Source organism: Colias croceus, chromosome 9 (assembly GCF_905220415.1).
Source record: "Colias croceus chromosome 9, ilColCroc2.1".
Lineage (NCBI taxonomy): Eukaryota > Metazoa > Arthropoda > Insecta > Lepidoptera > Pieridae > Colias > Colias croceus.
In genome coordinates, this window is record NC_059545.1 from 11,009,412 (window position 1) to 11,032,657 (window position 23,246).

At 38.7% G+C, this 23,246-nt stretch overlaps 2 protein-coding genes across 2 annotated transcripts; one reads left to right on the forward strand and one right to left on the reverse strand.

The window, feature by feature from the left end:
- Window positions 1–3,347: 3,347 nt before the first annotated feature.
- Window positions 3,348–7,481, forward strand: LOC123694429 (low-density lipoprotein receptor-related protein 2-like). Its single transcript, XM_045639865.1, has 4 exons — window positions 3,348–3,741; window positions 4,256–4,443; window positions 4,965–5,219; window positions 5,573–7,481. The coding sequence occupies exons 1-4, from the start codon at window positions 3,630–3,632 to the stop codon at window positions 7,076–7,078; spliced, it is 2,061 nt and encodes a 686-aa protein (XP_045495821.1). The 5' UTR covers window positions 3,348–3,629; the 3' UTR covers window positions 7,079–7,481.
- Window positions 7,482–7,619: 138 nt separating this feature from the next.
- Window positions 7,620–21,383, reverse strand: LOC123694199 (protein virilizer). The gene is made up of 9 exons (XM_045639557.1): window positions 21,214–21,383; window positions 20,787–21,078; window positions 15,173–19,896; window positions 14,702–14,956; window positions 12,112–12,265; window positions 10,422–10,581; window positions 8,565–8,633; window positions 7,999–8,072; window positions 7,620–7,684 (listed from the first exon to the last, which is right to left on the reverse strand). Exons 1-9 carry the CDS (start codon window positions 21,271–21,273, stop codon window positions 7,620–7,622), a joined length of 5,853 nt encoding a protein of 1,950 aa, XP_045495513.1. The 5' UTR covers window positions 21,274–21,383.
- Between the last annotated feature and the right edge of the window lie 1,863 nt (window positions 21,384–23,246).

The following is a 23,246-nucleotide window of genomic DNA, read 5'->3' on the forward strand; positions in this document are numbered from 1 at the left end:
GGAAAATAATGTTTGACATTCATGCGTTCAAAAATGTATTATGTGTAAAATAATTAAAAAGTAAAAAGGGTGAATTAATATTGTTTGTATTTATTTTAAAATCAATTATTAAATTTTAAAAAGTGCAATAAAAGCAGATACATAAAAATTCCTCAAATGTTTGTGTTTACGCGTGTTTTCAGAAATTTATAAGGTATTTTTGGTGGGGAAACTAACCAAGAAGGTTGGTTCGATTAATTATTGAAAAAATTCTATAAAAATGTAAAAATTCTGACAATTATATTTTGATGCGATTTCGTCGACTGCGTCAACAATATAAACAAGCTAAATTGCGTTTTGAAGATTGCAACCATTTATGCGATGCAATTAGCACAGAAGAAGATGCAGAAAATGTTGGTCTATTGATTATTTTACCGGCGACATACACAGGCAGCCCAAGTGAATATGCGCAAGATGCAATGACATCATAATATGTTCGTCATTATGGTCGGCCAGATTTATTCATTACATTTAGGTATATGTAATCCGAAATGGATGGAAATTGTTCAACTGCTGCTTCCCGGACAAATATCAAGTGATCGGCACGACATCACCACACGTGTTTTCAAGCAAAAAATCCGATCACTGATGAGTTACATTAATGAAACACATCTTTGGGATTATTCAATGCTGGATGTATTCAATCGAATGACAACAATCTGGCTTGCAGCATGCACATAATTTGATTAGTCGAAAGGATTCGGGCAGATAAAATATATGAGTGTGCGGGGATTGATAATCCTGAAACCGATCCAGACCGACATGACGTTGTTATCATGGACCGTGTGAAACAATCAACCACCAAACACCATGCATGGTTGACAGCGAGTGTACCTAAAGGTATCCACGAAAATTGATGGCAGAGACCATCACAGCCAACGATGGTTACCCACTGTATCAGGGTCGATCGCCCAATGATAATGGTAGAATTATGACAACTAAAGTGAAACGAAACGATGGTGTGGTCGACAACAGTTAAAGAATGAAAAGAGTTAATCCATGCTGCACAACTTATTAAAATTAAATCATTTTTCTCTGAGACGTGTTTGAAGTAATAAAATAAAATACTATTACCTATCAACCCATATAAATATTTATTTTGTATCATTGTATTACGTTCATCAAAGCCTTAATTAGTTCAGCTAAAAGGTAACACAACATTCATTGACAGGGCGATACAAAGTTCGCCGGGACAGCTAGTATCAAATAAAAAGGAGTCACAGTCAGGGATCGATAATCGATTTATTTGGTGACAGATCTACCATTCTGAGCACAGAGCTATTATTTAAGTAACAAAACTGTTATTATAAGAACGAAGTTTATATTCATGTAATGCAATATAATTTTATTGGTTATCGATCTCTTATTTTACACATATATTAACATTAATTTGATAATTCATACCTGGGAACAATTTTTGTTTATCTGAGAACGAAAATATTTCGTGGTGATAGATCTATTTATTAGGTGATACAACTTGATGACAAATATAAATTTTGGTGATAGAAAATATAGTTCCCCTTCATAAACCCCTACAATATATCTGGAAACACACCTACGAAAATTGCTGTAGAATATTGTTTATAGTTCTTATCTTATGTTCATGAAACGATTTATTGTATTCTGAATATAAAAGCCAGATACCTAAATATTAACTGCTGAAACTATTTTAACAAAACTAACTTCTACAATATTATGAACTAAATGTATTGAACAAATAAGAGGTACGTAATTTCTGTTTCAAAAATAAAGGAGCCAGCTTTCCAGTTCCTTCAGTGCCGATAAAAATAGTAAGTAACAGAAATTAACGAAAGGATTTCAATTTTAAAACATATTTCAGAGATGTATTTACTAATAATTTATAATGAAAAAAAATGCAATTAAGACTTAAAATATGAAATCGCATTTTAAAAACATCGTATGAATTGGATAGATTATTAGCACGAATACGTAGATGGAATTTTCATTAAACATATTTTTTCTAATAACAGGAGATCGAACCCTAGACTTATTGGTATAAATGCTCTTAAAAACTGTACCGAAAGCTTACTTAAACTCAAACTCAATCATTTATTTATTCAATTAGACTACTTTTAGTTTAGTAGCACTTTCGAATCATCATTACATAAGTATTTTTAACATTTACCACCGATTCAGAAAGCAGTATCTATGGAGAAGAACCTTCTTTAATTAAACCTTATTGCACGCCTCATAAGCGAAGCGTTGAGGTGGGTACTACTGTCCCGTCCGATTAGGGCCCTTCTGGCCTCCTCCACTCAAGCGACAGCTCAAGCCGAGGTTCGTGGTCCCCGTCAAGGGGGGACGCCCTTGTGCATGTCGCTACCAGGGTGAACCTTCAGTTCACCCCCGCGTCCGCGTTAAAATGTAGAAGCCCTTCTGGCTAACATTGAGAAACACCACACAAAAAAAAAAAAAAAAAAAAAAAAAAAGGGTACTACTGTCACTTCGCGCAAAACATCTGATTTTTCCGATTTTTCAAACTTAAAATGTCTTTATGTATCATACATTGCACTTGTAAGATAATACATACACACACATATTAAGAAAAAACACTATTTTTAACATTCATGATATTTTTGATGTCATTTTTGTTATTTAAACTAGTTAAAAAACAGTTTAAAAAAGTTCTGTCTTGGACGTCCGTGTGTCTGTATGTGCGGAGGATTTTCTTGTTAACACGATAGCGACCGAAGTACTTTACTAATCGAGTCTTTTTTTTTCTCTTACGCTTGAGTATGCTCAGGAATAGAACCCTTTCATTTTTCAGGGTCTGATTCGATGTGGTTTAATTGTTATTAAATAAACAAAAAAAAATATCTACTGTTCTCCATAATTTTAGTATATCTATATATATTCTTTATTTTATTTTTTTTTTATATTTATAGTGTACTCAAAATTCACCATTATAAACTCGATTCTTTATACTATAAGCCAAGGTTTAAAAAAATAAGTTGGTAGTCAGTCCCTTAAACGGTACCGCTTTCTTTACTTTTCCAACTGTTTTATTTTATTTCTTTTTTATATTTATAGTGTACTCTTTATAAATAATCAATTTTATTGTAAAGGATGAGATTATGAGGCGTGCACTTTTGGATTTTCCAAACTATTTAACTAGTTAAGTCGATAAGGAAAAAACATAATATTATTATGTGTAATTAATAATAAAGCATCACTCTCCTTTATAGGTACTTATAGTAGGAACAGGTTTCATCTCAGAGCTTTAAAGTCACATTTTTCCTCAAACAAAAACATCTTATTTTCGCTTAGTATCACTTGATAGAAACGACTCTACTTACCTATTTACAGAAGGATTAAAACAAAAAATACATTTGATACAGAATTTCTGCTTTTAAATTCAGTGAAAATATGTGAATTTAACAAATACTTTATTCATTTTTCTCAGTCTATATACATTTGTATGTAAACTAAATAACCTTTGTTTAAGGAAAATCATGTGAAATATGATTCTGAACTAGTAATTTATACAAAGCTCGATTGTGCTACACAAGTACAGCTACAGTCGTGTAAAGTATAAGTGATATAAAAAAGATAAGTACATAATATCTTAAATGAGAAATAGTGTGAAAATGATTAAAATGATGTTGTTTTATTGGTTAACAAGCTGTGTGTTGATTATAGTCGGAGCAGATGACACAAGTAATGTCACGACAGAGAGTGGAGGTAAAACCTAAACTACATAATGTAACATACATTTATTTAATTAATATTACAATTGTGAAAGTAACTCTGTCTCTACCTTCACGCCTCTACCATTGAACCGATTTGGATGAATCCATCCATGAAAATGAATGGACATAGGATAGGTTTTCTCCCGGTAATACCAAGGGAACTATACCGGTTTTTCTTTGACTTGAAAAGCATTACATTACATTATTACATATATACATTCGATAAATAATGCTGAACAAAAAATATTACATAAATAGATTTAAGTACTAGCGCTGTAAATTTTAATTGATTATGAGACAATCAAATCACATACCTGGGTGTCATAGAATTTAGTACATAATTTCTACATTTATTCTTATGAATTTATTAACAGACAGGTTTTGTACAAATTATTAATTTGCCATAAGTTTTCCTGAACGATTATGAATTGGCTAAATTGTATAATATATAAAAATAACAAAAAGTTATATGAAAAGAAACCACTTTAAAAAATTAACGTTCGTAGCTTCTACGGATCTCAACAACAGTCAGTTAAAAGACGCCCCGCTGCTTCTCCTTGCTCAGAGGAATGGTGTAGTTCTTGTGGATGGAGACACTTTTCAGAACATAACCTTCGCCACCACCGCCGCTGGGGTCGACTACCATTATCGAAAGAATCTGTTGTTCTGGTCCGATGATTATTATACTTATAAGGTACGAGAACATTGAAATAACATAGAAATAACTTTTCGAAGTGAAACCTCTTTAGTAGTGTAGGCTGTATTTGCAAGGTCGCGTCATAGCAATACCGTTTCGTCATGGAGTAAGTCAGCGATCTTGCCAAAAAAGTTTCACTTCTGACACGTGTGCTAGTCGGCACACTCTTTTTTAATACATGATTACATTTTACTCTTACTATACAATACTAATAATTTGTTTGTTTGTTTGAACGCGCTTATTCAGGAAATACTGAACCGTTTACAAAAAATATTTTACCGTTGGATACGCAGGTACATGATCCCCATGACTTGCTCATGGGGATCATGTACCTGCGATCTGCGATCTTCATACCATTTTATTTAATAATAAATGCATTAATATATCAAATAAATAATAATTTTTACATCGACAATTTAAATTATAAATAATAATTTTTAAATAATTTAAGTACATATGCATAAAGTCACTCGCAAATGAAAAAGTGCAAAAACCAAAAAAAAATCTTTTATTTAAAGGTATACGTTCAGCTATTAAACGAGTCGACAATCATCAGAAACCTTACAGTTTCTGGCGGGTGGGGGCCAGTCGCCCTAGCGGTGGACTGGGTTGGAGACAAACTATATGTTGTTGACCAGCTCGGAAATAAGGTTCATGTCTTTGAGTTAGATGGAAGCTGGCAGAACGTTATCTTGGACACTAACTTGACGAATCCTACCGATATCGCCTTGGATCCACTACGAGGGCTTATGTTTGTGGCGGATGATAAAAAGGTAAACTAATTCAATAAATAAAATAACAAAACGTAGGGAATAGATTTTATAATTTATTTATTTACATCGGTGGGGCGTTTGTTTCTTTTGGATCTTAGAATACATATAGATATAGTTATAACAGAGGTAGGAGGTTTCTCTCTTTTCAGCTAATGGTTCTATCATTTTCTAACGCGAACAGCTTTAACTGCTAGTTTGTTTGCGTATACCGTATCTACGTCAGTTTATAAGTTTCGGATTGGTAAGACAATCTTATTCCTATTTTCATACTACGACCTGAAGTAATTTTTAGAAGTAAAACAAATATTCACTAAAAAAATTCATTTGTTCATGTGTTCATTCATGTATTTCAGATAATTCGAGCAAATATGGATGGCACAGATGTGAAAACAATAGTTTCAGAATTTAGTGCAGGCTACCATTTGTTTGGTGTCGCCGTAGACACGCAGAAGAAAAGGCTATATTACTGTATTGCAGCACTGGATTTTATTGAAAGCGTCGATTATAATGGCGAGAATAAACTTCCAATTGTTAAAGTCGAATCAAATTTGTATTATCCAGTTAGATTAGCCACTTATAAAAATAAAGTATTCTGGTCTGATAGTCTCAATCAAACGGTTTTTTCAGTAGATGAATACGAAGGATCTGCCAGTATACGAGATGTTTATAAAACAGATGCCAATAAAGAATACCTACAACCTAAAAGTTTAGCAATTTTGCATCCCCTTAAACAAACCTCAGTCGACAATCCATGTGGAAATGATAATGGTGGGTGCTCACAAATGTGCATCGTAACAAATTTGCCCAGCGAGGAAATAGGTTTTAGCTGCGTATGTCACGCGGGCTATATCTTGAATTATGACTTAAAATCGTGTATGCCAGCGAAAGAATTTCTCGTATACACTCGTAAGACAATTGTTCAGGGTAAAGTTATCGATCCATCAATCAAGGACACACATGACACTCTATATGTAGATGTTTCCGATAACACCAGATTTGTTGGACTGGACTTTGATTCGCGGAATGGTCAGATTTATTATTCAGATATTATCGATGACGTTATGTACAGTATAAATAAAAATGGGACGGACAAGGAAAAGGTATCAGACCTACAAAATGTGGGAGAAGGGTTGGCTTTCGACTGGATGTCGCAGAACTTATACTACACAACTGCATATAATGGGTCTGTGAATGTTTTGTGTACGCTAAACGGAGCACATAAGAGCAATCTTATTAGTGGTCTAGCCAAACCTAGGGCGATAGTAGTTTACCCAAGAAAAGGTTTAATTTTCATATCTGATTGGGGCCCGGATAGGGCAAAAGTTATTAGAGCAAATTCAGATGGCAATGGCATGTTTATATTCAAAAATATAAAATTTGTGTGGCCGAACGGTCTATCTATAGATTTCGAAGAGGATAGGTTATACTGGGCCGATGGAGAATTAAAACACATCCAACACTCCACATTAGACGGAAAAGATGTGAAAACTATAAATTCTGATTACATAAAGCATCCTTTCTCAATTGTAGTACACAAGCAATACCTTTATTTTACCGATTGGAAACAGAATGCTATTATCCGATTGCATAAACTCAATGGTAAAGAAGAGGAAGTAATAAGTAAAGTTCCAAGCAATGATAGATCTTATGGCATTAAATATTACAGCGAAGATGATCAGCGAATGGTTTCAAACCATCCGTGTTATGGGAACTATAACAAATGTCAAAAATTATGTTTTGCGATCGAAAATAATAATACTCAAGAGTTGTTTGCGAGATGTGCGTGTCCGGACAAAGAAGTACTTGATATAGATGGCTACAGATGTGTGTTGAAAGATTTAGTACAAACAAATAAGTGAGGCCTGTGTGAATAAAATATGACATTTTCAATAATTTGTTTTTTATAAGAGATAGCTAATAGAGATAGGATGATATTTCACGTGCGTCTTGTTTCAAAGCATACATAACTACTTATTTATATTGACACAAAGTTAATTTAAGATACACAATTTATTCGTTACACAAAAAACTATTTCCCGCTTGTATGGTTAGTGCTGAAGGAAATTATCTGCAATGTCTGTCTTAATAAATTATTATTGTTTGGGAAATGAGAATGAACTGAAATAGCGATGTTGACATAAGAATGTACTTACTATTTTTCATTTCAAAAGTAGTTAAGAATTGTAATGTTTATTTGACTACTTGTAAATTATAACTGTTACTATTTTGGTGATGGCTTAAGATTAAATTATGTATGGAATTCATAATTTGTTTTATTTTAACACCTTACAATTCATTCAACAATAATGTACAGTTTGGAATTTATTTAATTTGTGCAGTTATTTGAAGGAAATCAATAAATAAAACACATAAATTCATGAAATGCAATATATTTGATATCTATCGCATAAAGGATCGATGTCTGGGCCCACGCTGCATCCTTGCGCCACCCCAACCCATCCCACCTGAAAAAAATGTAAATATTATTTTCAATATACATTTAAGTAGTTAGTGTTTGTAGAAACAGTTCATAATCAGGGGATGGATTTTGTCTGATAAAATTAAAATTGCTACAAATTATAAATAGTTACTATTGAAGTGAATCTTCTTTAGGTGCATTGAGAGTAAAATTTTAAGTTCGCGTCATGGCAATATCGTCACGTCATAAAGTAAGGCGACGATTTTGGTATCTTTGAATGTTGCCAAAGAAGTTTTACTTCTGACACGTGTGCTCGACACACGCTCTTTTTTATGATATTTGCATAAATACAATACGAACCCATCATGTAAGGCGAAGTGGGAGGAAAGTGCCCCACGTGTTGTGCTCCCATCTCCCACGCACCACGACCGCGACTGGAAACAAATACCTATATTATATCTATGATAAAAATACTATTATTATAATATGTCACCATAAGATTATAAATACTGTATTTTAGTGTAAGCAATAATTTGTGTTGTGCGTACTGCAATAAGTTACGAAAAAGGAGAATAGTTGATGCGACCAATCAGGGACGGACAGAATGTGTGTTTTTGTATGTGTGCGTGCTTATATGTGTATGCTAGTGTGTGTGTTCCTTGCATAAACGTGTGTGCGTACTCTTGCGTAAGTATATCTTCTATGCGTGTTGCGTGCGGGTGCGTGTGTGCATGTTTTTGTGCGAATTGCTTGCAGTTGCGTGTGTGTGTGTGTTGTGTGTGTGCGTTTGTGTGAATTGCGTGCGGGTGCGTGTGTGTGTTTGTGCGTGTTGCGTGCATGTGTGTGTGTGTGTGTGTGTGTGTGATATTGTGTTATAAGTTATTGTATTTGTTTACAAATGAGTTAGGTTAGGTTAGTTTACTTACAGCTGTCGATAGTGCGGATGCGGGCCGGCGAAGCGACCACGCTCTGAAGCCGCGCCACGACGACCACCTCTGGAATAACAAAATAATACAATCGTTTCAAATTTATACTCATTAAACTAATCATTAAATTGGCTTAGAGAAGCAAAAAATAAGGTTTTTCTTATTTCGAAGTAGGGGGGAGTGGGGGGAGCAATGGGCACACTTACCGGCCGCCCTTGGGCGCGTACACGTGGTGCAGCGCGGTGAAGTCGTCCACGTGCAGCGAGGGCGGGCGCGAGGTGTTGGGGGGCCGCGAGCGGAACGCGTCCGGCTGAGGGGAAGTAGGGGGGAGTGGGGGGAGCAATGGGCACACTTACCGGCCGCCCTTGGGCGCGTACACGTGGTGCAGCGCGGTGAAGTCGTCCACGTGCAGCGAGGGCGGGCGCGAGGTGTTGGGGGGCCGCGAGCGGAACGCGTCCGGCTGAGGGGAAGTAGGGGGGAGTGGGGGGAGCAATGGGCACACTTACCGGCCGCCCTTGGGCGCGTACACGTGGTGCAGCGCGGTGAAGTCGTCCACGTGCAGCGAGGGCGGGCGCGAGGTGTTGGGGGGCCGCGAGCGGAACGCGTCCGGCTGAGGGGAAGTAGGGGGGGGGGGGGGGAGCAATGGGCACACTTACCGGCCGCCCTTGGGCGCGTACACGTGGTGCAGCGCGGTGAAGTCGTCCACGTGCAGCGAGGGCGGGCGCGAGGTGTTGGGGGGCCGCGAGCGGAACGCGTCCGGCTGAGGGGAAGTAGGGGGGAGTGGGGGGAGCAATGGGCACACTTACCGGCCGCCCTTGGGCGCGTACACGTGGTGCAGCGCGGTGAAGTCGTCCACGTGCAGCGAGGGCGGGCGCGAGGTGTTGGGGGGCCGCGAGCGGAACGCGTCCGGCTGAGGGGAAGTAGGGGGGAGTGGGGGGAGCAATGGGCACACTTACCGGCCGCCCTTGGGCGCGTACACGTGGTGCAGCGCGGTGAAGTCGTCCACGTGCAGCGAGGGCGGGCGCGAGGTGTTGGGGGGCCGCGAGCGGAACGCGTCCGGCTGAGGGGAAGTAGGGGGGAGTGGGGGGAGCAATGGGCACACTTACCGGCCGCCCTTGGGCGCGTACACGTGGTGCAGCGCGGTGAAGTCGTCCACGTGCAGCGAGGGCGGGCGCGAGGTGTTGGGGGGCCGCGAGCGGAACGCGTCCGGCTGAGGGGAAGTAGGGGGGAGTGGGGGGGAGCAATGGGCACACTTACCGGCCGCCCTTGGGCGCGTACACGTGGTGCAGCGCGGTGAAGTCGTCCACGTGCAGCGAGGGCGGGCGCGAGGTGTTGGGGGGCCGCGAGCGGAACGCGTCCGGCTGAGGGGAAGTAGGGGGGAGTGGGGGGAGCAATGGGCACACTTACCGGCCGCCCTTGGGCGCGTACACGTGGTGCAGCGCGGTGAAGTCGTCCACGTGCAGCGAGGGCGGGCGCGAGGTGTTGGGGGGCCGCGAGCGGAACGCGTCCGGCTGAGGGGAAGTAGGGGGGAGTGGGGGGAGCAATGGGCACACTTACCGGCCGCCCTTGGGCGCGTACACGTGGTGCAGCGCGGTGAAGTCGTCCACGTGCAGCGAGGGCGGGCGCGAGGTGTTGGGGGGCCGCGAGCGGAACGCGTCCGGCTGAGGGGAAGTAGGGGGGAGTGGGGGGAGCAATGGGCACACTTACCGGCCGCCCTTGGGCGCGTACACGTGGTGCAGCGCGGTGAAGTCGTCCACGTGCAGCGAGGGCGGGCGCGAGGTGTTGGGGGGCCGCGAGCGGAACGCGTCCGGCTGAGGGGAAGTAGGGGGGAGTGGGGGGAGCAATGGGCACACTTACCGGCCGCCCTTGGGCGCGTACACGTGGTGCAGCGCGGTGAAGTCGTCCACGTGCAGCGAGGGCGGGCGCGAGGTGTTGGGGGGCCGCGAGCGGAACGCGTCCGCGCCCGCGCCCGCCGCGCCCGCAGCGCCCGCCTCGCCGCGCACGCGGGACAGCGCCACTGGCAATGACAACATTACATGTAGTTAATGCAATAAAAAAAAGCATGTGTGTACTTATGTACACGCGTTAGAAGTTATACTTCTTTGGCGTATGGAAAAAAATACTAGAATATACAACTTGAACATAGTTATCAATTTTCATACCGCCTAGAACTAACTTCATGCTGTTAAATTTAGGTGTCGGTGTGCGCGCGCATCGTAAAAATTCACTCTCATCATTTATCCATCGCATCGCGCCAAAAGAAGTATAACTTCAATAATTACAAAAAAACGTTTAAACTCATGAAATTAATTTAATAAACATATACAGAGTGTCCCACTTTCAGTATACTCGAAGGAGATAGCTTTGCATACGCTGAGTACGTAAAAAATACTTATAAAATTCCAGACGTATTTTTTTTCTGATAAATGAATTATTAAAACTCTATGTGTACACCCCTAACAAGCAACACGCCCAAATTTGCCACCCGCACGTGAGATATCGTTTAAGATTATATTTTTATAGACAAAATGCTCACGAGAAGCGGTAAATGCCGGTTGCGCGATGCTAGAATAGAAAACAAGGATTTTAAGGAAAAATTTAGCAAAATAATTTTGACGTTATTTTGTTGTTTAAGTATTTTTTACGTGATCAGTGTATGCAAAACTACAAAGCCCTTCGCGCTTAGTATACCGATAGTGGGACATCCTGTAGATAGCATGTAAAAAAATTACGATGATGTTATACATACTTAAGTGCACAAAGTTTCAATTAGATCTGTCCGTGGAAATTTGGTTCAACAACTGTTCGGTACAAATCAACTCTAAGGGAGTCAGTTACACACTAAACAAGCATAAAAATATACAGATGAAGGTAATCAGTGTGTTAAAATAGGCAAGACAAAGTTGAAGTTCTTTAAATTGTCTACATTTTTCCTTTTACTTCTGCAAGACTTGTAGTTTTGCATATTGTGTGATATTATGTAGCGTGTGATATGTAGCGTCAAGCGTGTGATATACTATCATGTGTGCAGTGTGATGTATTATGTTATGCGTCTTGTGACGAGTGATGTATTATGTTACGCGGTATGTGACGTGTGATGTATTATGTTACGCGTCATGTGACGAGTGATGTATTGTGTTATGCGTCATGTGACGTGTGATGTATTATGTTATGCGTCATGTGACGTGAGATGTATTATGTGATGTGATGTATTGTGTTATGCGTCATGTGACGTGTGATGTATTATGTTACGCGTCATGTGACGTGTGATGTATTATGTTACGCGTCATGTGACGTGTGATGTATTATGTTATGCGTCATGTGACGTGTGATGTATTGTGTTATGTGTCATGTGTCATGTGACGTGTGATGTATTATGTTACGCGTCATGTGACGTGTGATGTATTATGTTACGCGTCATGGGACGTGTGATGTATGCGTGTGATGCTGTTAAATACTTTTTTTTTACTGACACACATGATGTATGATGTAGTATGCGTGATACGTGATCTGCTGTCTGTGTATTTCAATTATCTTGCCAACTCACCAGCAGGCCGCTTATCGTCGCACGGCAGGGCTTCAGGGCGCGTATCAAGGCACCCCGCAAGGCGGCGCACGGCAGCGAGTAGGGCTTCGCCCCCACACGCTCCGCCGGAAACAGACAGGTGCACGTTCGCTATCTCCATTATGTCGCAGGATACCTGGATGAGCGAATTAATTTAATTTAGCTAAAAATATAAAAATGACATTGACGCATGTACGCACTTATGGATATTGTGTATAAACAAACATTTTAAAACTACATTGAACAAAATGTTACATAACTTGGAAATAAATTATTCAAAACCTGCTTACTCAGTGCCGGATTAGCCACGTAGCAAGAGTAGCAAATGCTACGGGCCCCGCGACTCGGGGGGCCCCGCGGTCTAATACCTGTCTGACCGTAAAAAAATATCAATTTATAATACACGTACCGTAAAAAAAAAATACACGTACCTACCACGAGAAAAGTTGGTATAAAAAAACTACAACAATAATTTAAAATTTTACCACGTTTCTACAATTGAGCGCTGGCTACACCAAAAGTTGTGTTGTACTGCTCGCACTGCGCTACACGCAAGTTAAAACGCACGGCAAAACTAACAGGGGAGCCCAATGGATGAAGCAAGCGTCAAAGCGCTACTTCGACAAGGCTAAAAACCACCCTAACCCATTGGTGACAAAGGCCATCGCATACGTCGCGAAACCCGATCCCACTCATCGTCGTAGGCGGCCGAGACACGTCTTGGACGACTCCGACGATGATATTACCAAAGCTAACGCACGGCTAGACTCGGCGATTGAAGCCCAACGTCGAACAAACCGCGACACCGCACACACCACAGCAGAAAGCGTACACCGTCTTCGCCGGCGAAGACGAGGTCCCTTGTTCCGCGTTCCCGCGCCCACCCGGGTGAGCGCCCGTCCGATTAGGGCCCTTCTGGCCTCCTCCACTCAAGCGACAGCTCAAGCCGAGGTTCGTGGTCCCCGTCAAGGGGGGACGCCCTTGTGCATGTCGCTACCAGGGTGAACCTTCAGTTCACCCCCGCGTCCGCGTTAAAATGTAGAAGCCCTTCTGGCTAACATTGAGAAACACCACAAAAAAAAAAAAAAAAAAAAAAAAAAAAAAACTAACAGGGGAATCTCCTGATATTGTCATCGAACGAGCTAGTCGTAACAACCCGATCAAATAAAATGGGATTCTATCGACTATCAAACCTTAGATTACAAAATAAAAGGCAGATGGAGCATGACAATCATCCATCGCCCTTGTCAAAGAAAATACGAAATCAAAAACGAATACGAACCTCCGCCAGTGCTATAGCGATTATAGTGTCATGCAATACGTCAAAAGGGGTTTGCTATTTTAGTAAAAAAATGCTGTCTTGTGATATTAAAAAGCTGTAAAATTTGTTCCCGAAAACAAACAAAAAGATAAAACATCGTTTTACAGGTTCTCTGTAGATTATTTGGCTTATTTAATTTTGTATACAAATAATAATTTTACATATTATACGAATAACGAAGGAATACAAAACTTCAACGTATGCTGCCAGTATTTTGAAAATGAATTTGCCATTTTTATGGGTAAAACGGTAAAATGGTTAAAAGATCTTCGAGGTAGTGCTGTTGGATTTTTCGATCGTGAATGTGATTATTTGTATAGTGCAATAAAGGTTCATGATCATTATAAGATAATTTTAATAAGCATAATACTTTTTTTTGTTACTTTTATATAGCTTAATAACGTCAGAGTCGTTTTCGTCCGCGATTTAATTCATTTGAACTCCGTGATGGATATGACAAAATTATTATTATTCAGGAATTATATTTATTTATTATTCAGTAATGCAGCTGACAATGTGGATGTCGTAAGGTGTCACTGAAAATCAGTGTTAAGGTATTATGCCTCAGGTATCCTTTTTTAGTCAGGCTTCCTTTTTTAGCGCAAGCAACCATACATAAATTTATGTTTTCTATTACCTATTATTCATAATTATTATAATTATATTCATAATTATAATAATTTATATAATTATTATATTAATTATTCATAATTTACAATGCTATTGTTGAGTGTTTGTGTGTATTGGAATAAATGGTTTCTTCCTTCTTTCTTTCTAAAAATAAAATGTCCCGTGTTCTAGTCTAAAAACTACCGCTATCCGCATTCATATATTTTGAAAATAAAAAATAATATAGGTAATCATTGTAATTTTGAAATGTTTTATTTATGTAATTTATTTAATTAAAAATTTATCGTTTATGTAACAAAAGAATTTTTACAATATTATAAAAAATTATCATATACAAATATTTATATTAAAATTAAAATTAAACCCTGACAGCCAATTTATGTAGAACGTCACTAACACCACTACCATAATAATTCAGATGATTGCAATGTCACCTCATAAATCAAAATCAGTTCAGCGGTTTATACCTACTGCAGGGCGGTCTTGAGAAACTATAGCAAACGAAGGGCCTCTTGACAGAATTTGCTACAGGCCCCGCGCTGGCTTAATCCGGCACTGTGCTTACTGATTTGCCATTTGCCATAAATATTACCCTTTTTTACAAAAAAATTATAGACTCACCAGCTCAGCATCATTAACATCATCGTCTCCGCTCGCAGCGGGCACATTCAGCCAGTAGCTACTCGTCAATCTTTCATCGTTCGAGTCTCCAATAGTGTACACCTGCCGGGAAGCGAACTGTGTCACCAGCGGTTCGGGCGCCGGCAGCACTGAGTCAATGCTCTCAGCTTGTATGGGCTCCTCAGATTTTAGTTTCTGCAGATTCGTGAAGAGAAAACTTGCGTTGGATACGGTTTCCTCGTCTGCGTTTCTCTCCTGGAACGTGTAAATAGGTTATGTTATGCATAAATTAAATAAAAATTTGCATTATAAATGGTTGTTTTATTTGAAAATATCACTTTCTCATTCATCATGATAGAATCATCACATCATTTTATTTAATCTCGCATTGCTACAATTATGGGAGCATAAAAATAATCTTTATATTTCAAGAAAATAGCGGAGTTAAATGTAAAACTATAAGACTCTAACCTTAAGCACTTTCTCCAATGAGATAACAGGATGATCTTCACAATCCGCAGTATAAGCGACCATATCGGCCATTTCATTCAATGTCAGCACTCCCTTCCTCCCGAGAGGCCCCACGCCCTCCTCACTCCTCAGTACTTTAATCAGATCGATATATAGATTTAAGCATTCCACTTTATCATCCCCTGTGCCTTCGACAACCCATTTAAAGAACTTTCCCAAAGACTCCCGTCGTTTCGTCACAAACTTCCTGAACTGCTGGAACCCATAGTCATGTTCTGTCATCACGTAATAAGCGCGTAGTACTGACGATGCTACCGCACAAGTTCTAGTAGCAGAGCCTAGACAATCTGCAGTCGCTTCTAATAAAGCCATCAATGCTTCTTTATTTGGCAATGAATTCGCTAAAATGACGTCTGTAGCTGCATTCAGAGGTGTTAATGTAACTTCCGCGTCGCAAAGAGCGGCGAGTGCGTGTGCAGCGAATTCCTGCGCAGCTGCGTGTTCGTTTGAAGCATTTGACAAACTGAAAATTCCACATAATGCTGTTTGAACTTCATTCGCTTTAGGACCGTTGCTCATAGCGTGTATAACTGCACATTTTACAGGTGCGTGCGAAACTAAGCAAGCTAGGAAACTAAGCACTCTAGCCATGCTCGATGTAGCTGGTTCGCCATCTTTTATTTCACGTGTGACAGCTCCTACTGCTGCTTTGGCTACAGTAGCAGCCGTATTAGGCGCTAAATCCGCGATTTGTATGCAAACTCTTCGCAACATATGCACCACTGGTCGATACGTTGACATACAAATGACTTGAATCATATCTGTTAAGTCATTCGACAGTGCGTGCAGATGTGCGGACCAAAGTCGCCTCTCGTTTGATGCATCAGCCAACTCGCGGTCAGATGGAGCAGTTTTTGTTTGAAGTGGCAGTGGTAACGGAAGTAATTCCGAGAAAATAAGTAAACCGGGAACGAATGTGTATGGTGCCGTCATAGTATACGATATAACTTCTGAGCATAATGACGTCCAAGGACCACGACGTATAGAATCACCGTCGTTGGCATCATCTGCTATAGGCTGGGCATATGCAAGCAAAGCTCTTACTGACGCTTCAGCCGCTTTTGCCGCCGTTCTGTATCCGATACATCCAACCGGGAATGCTTTAGCGAGTCCATATGTTTTCAACAAAATAGGTGCGGCTGTCAAATCTCTGAATCGAGGTCCTCTACACCGCACGACTCTAGCTAACATCTCATCCAGCAATCGCAAGCAGGGAACCAATATCTGAGCTAATTGCAAGCCCTTAACGGATGTGAAGAAAGATGTATGCATGCTCGGCTGGTCGAAATGTGTCGCCAATCTATCAAGGATTCCGGCCAAATGCGCAACACCATCCAATGAGAATAATTGTAGCACATTATATTTATACTTCAACTCAATATACTCTTCAGTTGGAGTTTCACAAATTATATTCCCTTTCGAGTCGTAATCAGAGATACAGAAATGGCGAAGTATCCTCAAACACGTCATAAGCTCACCGGGCAAATCGGCCGAATGTTCTAGGCTGCTCTTTAATATTTCGACGCATTCCGCCAAGTCCTCACCAGCAATGACTGTTGGTTTTTCAACTGGTTTCAAATAGGGTATCACTTCTTGTAAAACACTGGACACACTAGGCTCAAATCTGTCATGTTCTTTAGATACATTTATGAGTCTCTGGCCGTACTTCTTTAAAAACGGCACATTTGCTGAGTACCTTACAGCGGAAACTATAAGTTCTATAGCGTATCCCTTGGCCGGTGATTTATGTTTTGACGGCGACTCATTTTTAGCTTTGCCCTTCAAACTATGTTCAAAAATAGTCATGAGGCAATCTGCATTATCCCCCATGATTATAACGTCTGGGACAGCGGTTTTTCCGACGTTACCAAAACTAAGGCAATACAAATTCTGTAGTCGATCGATTAACTCATTTTCATCTCCCTTTCCAGCTTGCACGTCAGATATCGATTCGAGATAATACATAGCTTTCAGTCGATAAGCCAGTTCGAGACCTAAAATTTGCAGTTCACTGTAATTACTCAAATTACTATCATGGGGGTAGTGTGTTTCTTCTGTATTGGGCTGGCCATCTGGCTGAGCTAACATCTTGAAGAAAATCTCACTTGACGCCATGTTTTTATATAAATACATTAGTCCATTGTGTGAATGGACCAATTCATACAGAACGTCGTGTATACGACTAGTAATAACTAGGTTATTACACGTCGAAGGACACGTTAGTAAGAAAAGACAAGTTTCCAAAAAGCGATGAGTATTAAAAAATTCTAGGAGTGTTTCGTTAGAGCATTCTTTATTGATTTCAAACTGAGCAGACACAGGTAAGAATCTTTTGGGCTGTGAAAGATGGAAACATTGGGATCTATACATGTATAGAATTTCTTCAAAGGAGTGCACTATGAAATCAATATCATTTTCAGATAAATCATTTTCATCGCTTTCTCCTTTACCGCCAGATTTTGAGTTAAGTTTTAATATCAGTTCGTGCAATTTTCCCAACACTTCATATACATTTAATTTTTTTATCAAAGCACTCAGCGAAAATTTAGCTCTTGCGAGCGGATTGCACTCCATTATAGATATAAGAGCTTGATAACCATTCATTGGTTTTCTATTATGATCGCTCGCATTTTTGTCGAATTTAGGATAGACTGCTTCTTGCATGAAATGATCCACGGATACTTTTGACGACAAACACGCATTCAGCGCTTTCAAAATCATGAGACGTATACTGAGAGCCATGTATTCTTTTGAGTACATGTCCAACAGTAGCATTGGTATGTCAATACCTGTGTTTAAAAGTAATCTCATGACTTGGCCGTTATGTCTATGAGACATCAAAGCTTCCGCGAGTCGAATCCCGCATTTCATATGCCTTATCTTGTATGTAGGCTGCTGCTGTGATAATGCTAGTTCAAAATTCAAACCAATTTTGCAAAATGTCACTAGTAAATTGTAAATATCAATGAATTCGTCTGATGGTTCAGATCTGCTGTAAGATCGAAAAACACGTAAAATGATATCTGTATTCTTGCACAAATTCGTGAGCGAAACAAAAAGTTGTTCACATAGATGTACCCAGTCTTCCCTAGACGAGTTATCAATATCTTGGAATGTGCTCGAAAAGAATTTTTGTTCCCTTTTCTTTGTTGATCTCGTAATCTCCAATATTTTAAACAAATCGGCGCTAACATCACATAGTTCTTCGAAACTAGCCGACATTACGTCTTTCAATTCCGGCTTTTTCACATCAGCTAGCATATAAATTCTATTCACATGCTCATATTTATTCCATTCGTCTTTGAAAGGATTATAATACTTAATAATGTCATCTACTCCTTCATATTCATTTACATCATAATCTACTTCCATATAAGAAGGTCCTTCTAAATCATCGCAAATATCTTCATCTGATAGGATTGGCTCAAATTGCTCAGCATCCATTGATTTATCTTCTTGAGTAGGAACCGGTGAATCAACAACTTTACTTGTAGTTGCAGTGTCCACAATTGGTACAGTAACAAGACTCGAATGTTGTGGCTCGACAAATGTATTATCGCCTTCCTGAGAGGGGCTTCTGATAGAACTCTTATGCCTATAGCTCTGATGATAAAAGTCGACACGCGGAATTTGCTTTCCACTTCTATCAAAATCACCATCTTCTGATCTTAATGAATTGATAGGACTTGTAGCGTCACCTTCTCGAGGTGATAGCGGTCTTCTTTCTCCAGGTGGAGTTCTAGGCCGTTTTCTCGGATCATCGCGACTTGGAGATCGACTCCCATAGCTTGAACCACGCATGCGCGTGTAAGGCGAATGTCTTTTTCTATCGTAGGGGGATGGCGCTCTACGTTCATAAGAAGAGCTCCTTTTATCATATGGAGACATTCTCTTTTCATACGGTCCGGCTTTGTCATATGGTACTTTTCGTTCATATGATGTAGCTCGCTTATCGTAAGGCGAACGTTCGTAGGAACCACCGCGCGATCTATCATATGACGGACCACGACGCCTGTAGTCCTCTTTTTTATATGAGCCTCTGTCCCAATCGCGATCAATACTACGAGATCTCGACCGACTCATACGATATTCGCCTTTGGCAACGTAGTCCCTGTCGCGACTTCTCGATCGAGATGGGAGTCTCTCCATTCTATCGATCTCACGACTATGATCTCTATGTCTAGAGGATTCGCGACTCCTGCCCCTATCTAAGGAACGTCTCCTACTACGACCATCCCGCCGCTCTCGATCCATTTCCATAGAGCGAGGGCTGTGTCTTAACCGATCTGGGTCTCTTTCGCAGCTCAGATCGCGCCGCTCTTTTTCCCACTCATTTTCTTCCAAATGGTGATAAGTTCTAGGATCTTTTCTTGCCTCATTATCGTAATATTCATTTCTGTATATTGGATTGTCATAATTTTCTGGATATGTCGGTTGTTCGTATGGCTCTGGGTTGGCTGTAGCAACATTGCCGGTGTATGATGGGATCGGATTGGATGCATCTTGATTCCAGTCAGATGATTGTGGAACATTTGGTGGAAGTGCTGCTACTTCTCGAGTAATTGGCCGCTGTATGGTTGGTGGAGCGTTTACAGTAGCTGGAGTTTCTGGCAAGATTTGTGTTAAGCTGCCGTACACTGCTAACGTTATGGTGGTGTAGCAACCTGAAAATTATATTTTAAATTTAATTTAAATGTAAAACTAGCTATCACTGCAATTACAACTACTCATCCTTATCTGTTTTTGAATTAATTCATATCAAATAAATATAAAATCAAATCCTTCCAATTTATAATTAATTTACACAGATAGAATATTGCTGTATAATAATAACATTAAGCTTTATATTAGTGAGATTTTTTCACCATTTTAAACATAGTAATTTAAATCTGATTTGATTAGTTTATACATCATCATAAACTTAAAATCTCCCAGGATTGTATTCCATGAGCTACTTATCACAATTTTTCAATTGCTTGCAATCTAGCAAATCCTACTAATATTATAAATGCAAAAGTTTGTGACAATGGATGGAAGGATGTTTCTTACTCTTCCACACAAAAACTACTGAACTTTGATTACAATGAAATTTGATATGTAGGTAGCTGAATACCCAGAATAAGTTACAGACTGATTTTTATCCCAGAAATCCCACAGGAATAAGAACCATGTAGGTTTTTCTTTGAAAATGTGGGTGAAGCCACGGCTGGAAATCTAGTTAGATATAATCTAACAATGTTGACAATCAGTTCATTTAGTTTTGGAATTCTACAAAATATAATTTTAATTCCAACTGCTTAGAAACTTCCATTTGACTTCATAATATCTGAATGATAATAATAGACAGCTCTCTTTTGTGTTAATCAACATACACAATGAAGCATGAATTCTACCGCTATCATAGCTATAAAATCTTATTTAAGCAATGGGTCCGTAATTTGTAGAACTACAAGGTTCTCATTCATAAATTGCTTCACAACATACTATCACAAATTCAGTCCATATATTATTCTTAATTAAATATCCTATATGATGATAAAAATATACAACTTACCTCTCAAAACCAATCCATCTGTGGGTATTCTAGGTTGCTCTGCATCCGAACTGCACTCCATATGTATCTGTCCATTCTGGCAGTAATCTAAACTTCCAAGAGCTTCGAATGTACATGCTCCCGGCTTACTTAAGTCATTAACAAAGAAGTCAATATGAAACTTGGTTGGGTTTGTAGCACCAAGGCGAACACCACCAGGGAAATCACCTTCTACACGAGCTCCGAGCGGTATTATCCTTATTTCTGTCACAAACACCGATTTGGGAAACTGGACAAGGTCTAAGTTCAAATCCTGGAATCAATTTCACTAAAACTGTTATCTAGCAAGTACTTAACGATGAAAAGTAAGGTTATTTAACAAATATGTAACAAAGAAGTAAGTTGTGTTAGTAAAGAGTATTTATTACAAATAGAAAACAGTATTTACCTCACTAGCATCATGAGAAAATGTATCGAAGAATAAAAGATCGGCCTTCTCGGTGGCCATATTGGTTTTGTTGTAAGACGCCGATCGCCAAATAACACAATTTTAACTTGCTAAATACATCTTTTTAATATTTAACTATCACTACTATTTTGTTTTTATTAACAACTGAGTTAAAACTTAAAATTCGTATAATAGGTAGGTAATTACAAAGTGATAAACGCATAAATTAATGACAATTTCTCACTGACATTAATTGTGATTTGACTTTTGGGTGCTCAAGACAATGTCAATGTCAATTTTTATTTTTTCTGAAACAAAAATTACGCTTCGTTTCAAACTGAGTAAAGAATTTTACAAATTAAAATCTTATGAATAGTTAGGTGTAAAACACGAATATTTTTCTTAATAATATTATTAAATTATTAATACCTATTTACAAAAAGAATAAAACATTTTGTTTGCTTTACTGAGTTCCGCATTCTCAAAGGAAAAGCCTTAGGAAAAGCATCGAAATCGATCAAGTACAAGAGTACCTATATAGATTTTAGTTATTTTACGTGATGATGATATTGAAAGAAATATAAAGCCCTCTTCTATGATTATATTTTACTCTATAAAATAATAGGACAACCAATATCAGTTTGAAAACAATTAACCGTAGGTATTTTATATAGGTTTTTAGACTTTAGTAATGCTAAAATATCAGATTTTATATAACTAATTTTTTAAAGTAAAACTTCAAGGTCTAATTATGGTAATACCGTCACGTCATGGAATTAGGCGACGATTTTGATATCTTTGAATCTTGCCATTAAGAAGTTTCACTTTTGAAACACACGCTCTTCTTTGTTCTTTATTAATTTGTTGAAGCATTTTTGTCCCAAAAAACCTCAGCAAAAAACGATGTCAAACGTAATACTTAGATTCTAGTTGATAGTTTGCTAAACTCAGGTAGGTATACGGTATACCCATGTTATCATATTATAATGTTTCCATATTGCACACTGTTTTGAAAATATTTGTACCTAACAATCAATTTTTTGTTTGTTAGTTATTATATACTTAGGTAACATTAGGCAATAGGGTTTTTCCTACATCTCGTGCTCGGCTGTACCACACGCCATTTATAGTAGGAAAAAACACACGTCTTGTTTTTATCCATTTGTTTATGCAGAATCATAAAAAGCTGGCATTCCTTTGAGGTAAATTAAAATTAAACACTGCCAATAAAAATTCATAACAAAATTGTTTTTAAATTTTATGATTTTATTGCATTTTATCCATAAAAATCTAAGTGATTGCGATTGATTTATTACCTACCAGCAGATGGAGACAATATAAAATAAATATTTTGGGCACGAGTTGCGTCCTGCGGTTTTACTGTCCATAAGTTTTAATATAAGTTCCTGAGTGTGTGTGCTGTTCTGCGGAAAATAAATAGGTATTAGGTACCTATTACGTTTTCAGAACTTTGAATTTTGATATGTACTTAGCTTCTCTTAAGTTCGGCTATAAAACTACTTACTTACTATACATGTTACTACTTACTAGTAGGTATCCCTGTATCCCATTTCAAAAATAGGTGAAATATTCAAATATAATTCATTAGTAGAAGTTGCCAACATATTTAGTTAAATATTTGTTATTTAGTAGCCTAGGTAATTCGTTTCATAAAATTAAATACTGAAATACTTACCATATTTAGACAATAATTAATAGATAAGTAATAAATTAATAAGTACCTAATTAAGTCTATTATACATGTAGGTATATAAAATGTAGCACTAATTTATTTTAAGCGTCTAGGTAAGTACATAAGATTTTTTATTCAAATATCGAACATAGGCACGAAAAGATAATAAAACAAAAAAAATGAAGAAAGCAAGAATCATAGATAATATACCTAGCTACCTATACGTTACAGAATAATTAATTTATTAAATTATTAAACTATGGATGGCATATTTTACAACAAAAATAACATTTTCGGAACATTGTTTCGGAATAGGTATTTTATCATTATTCAAATTGGA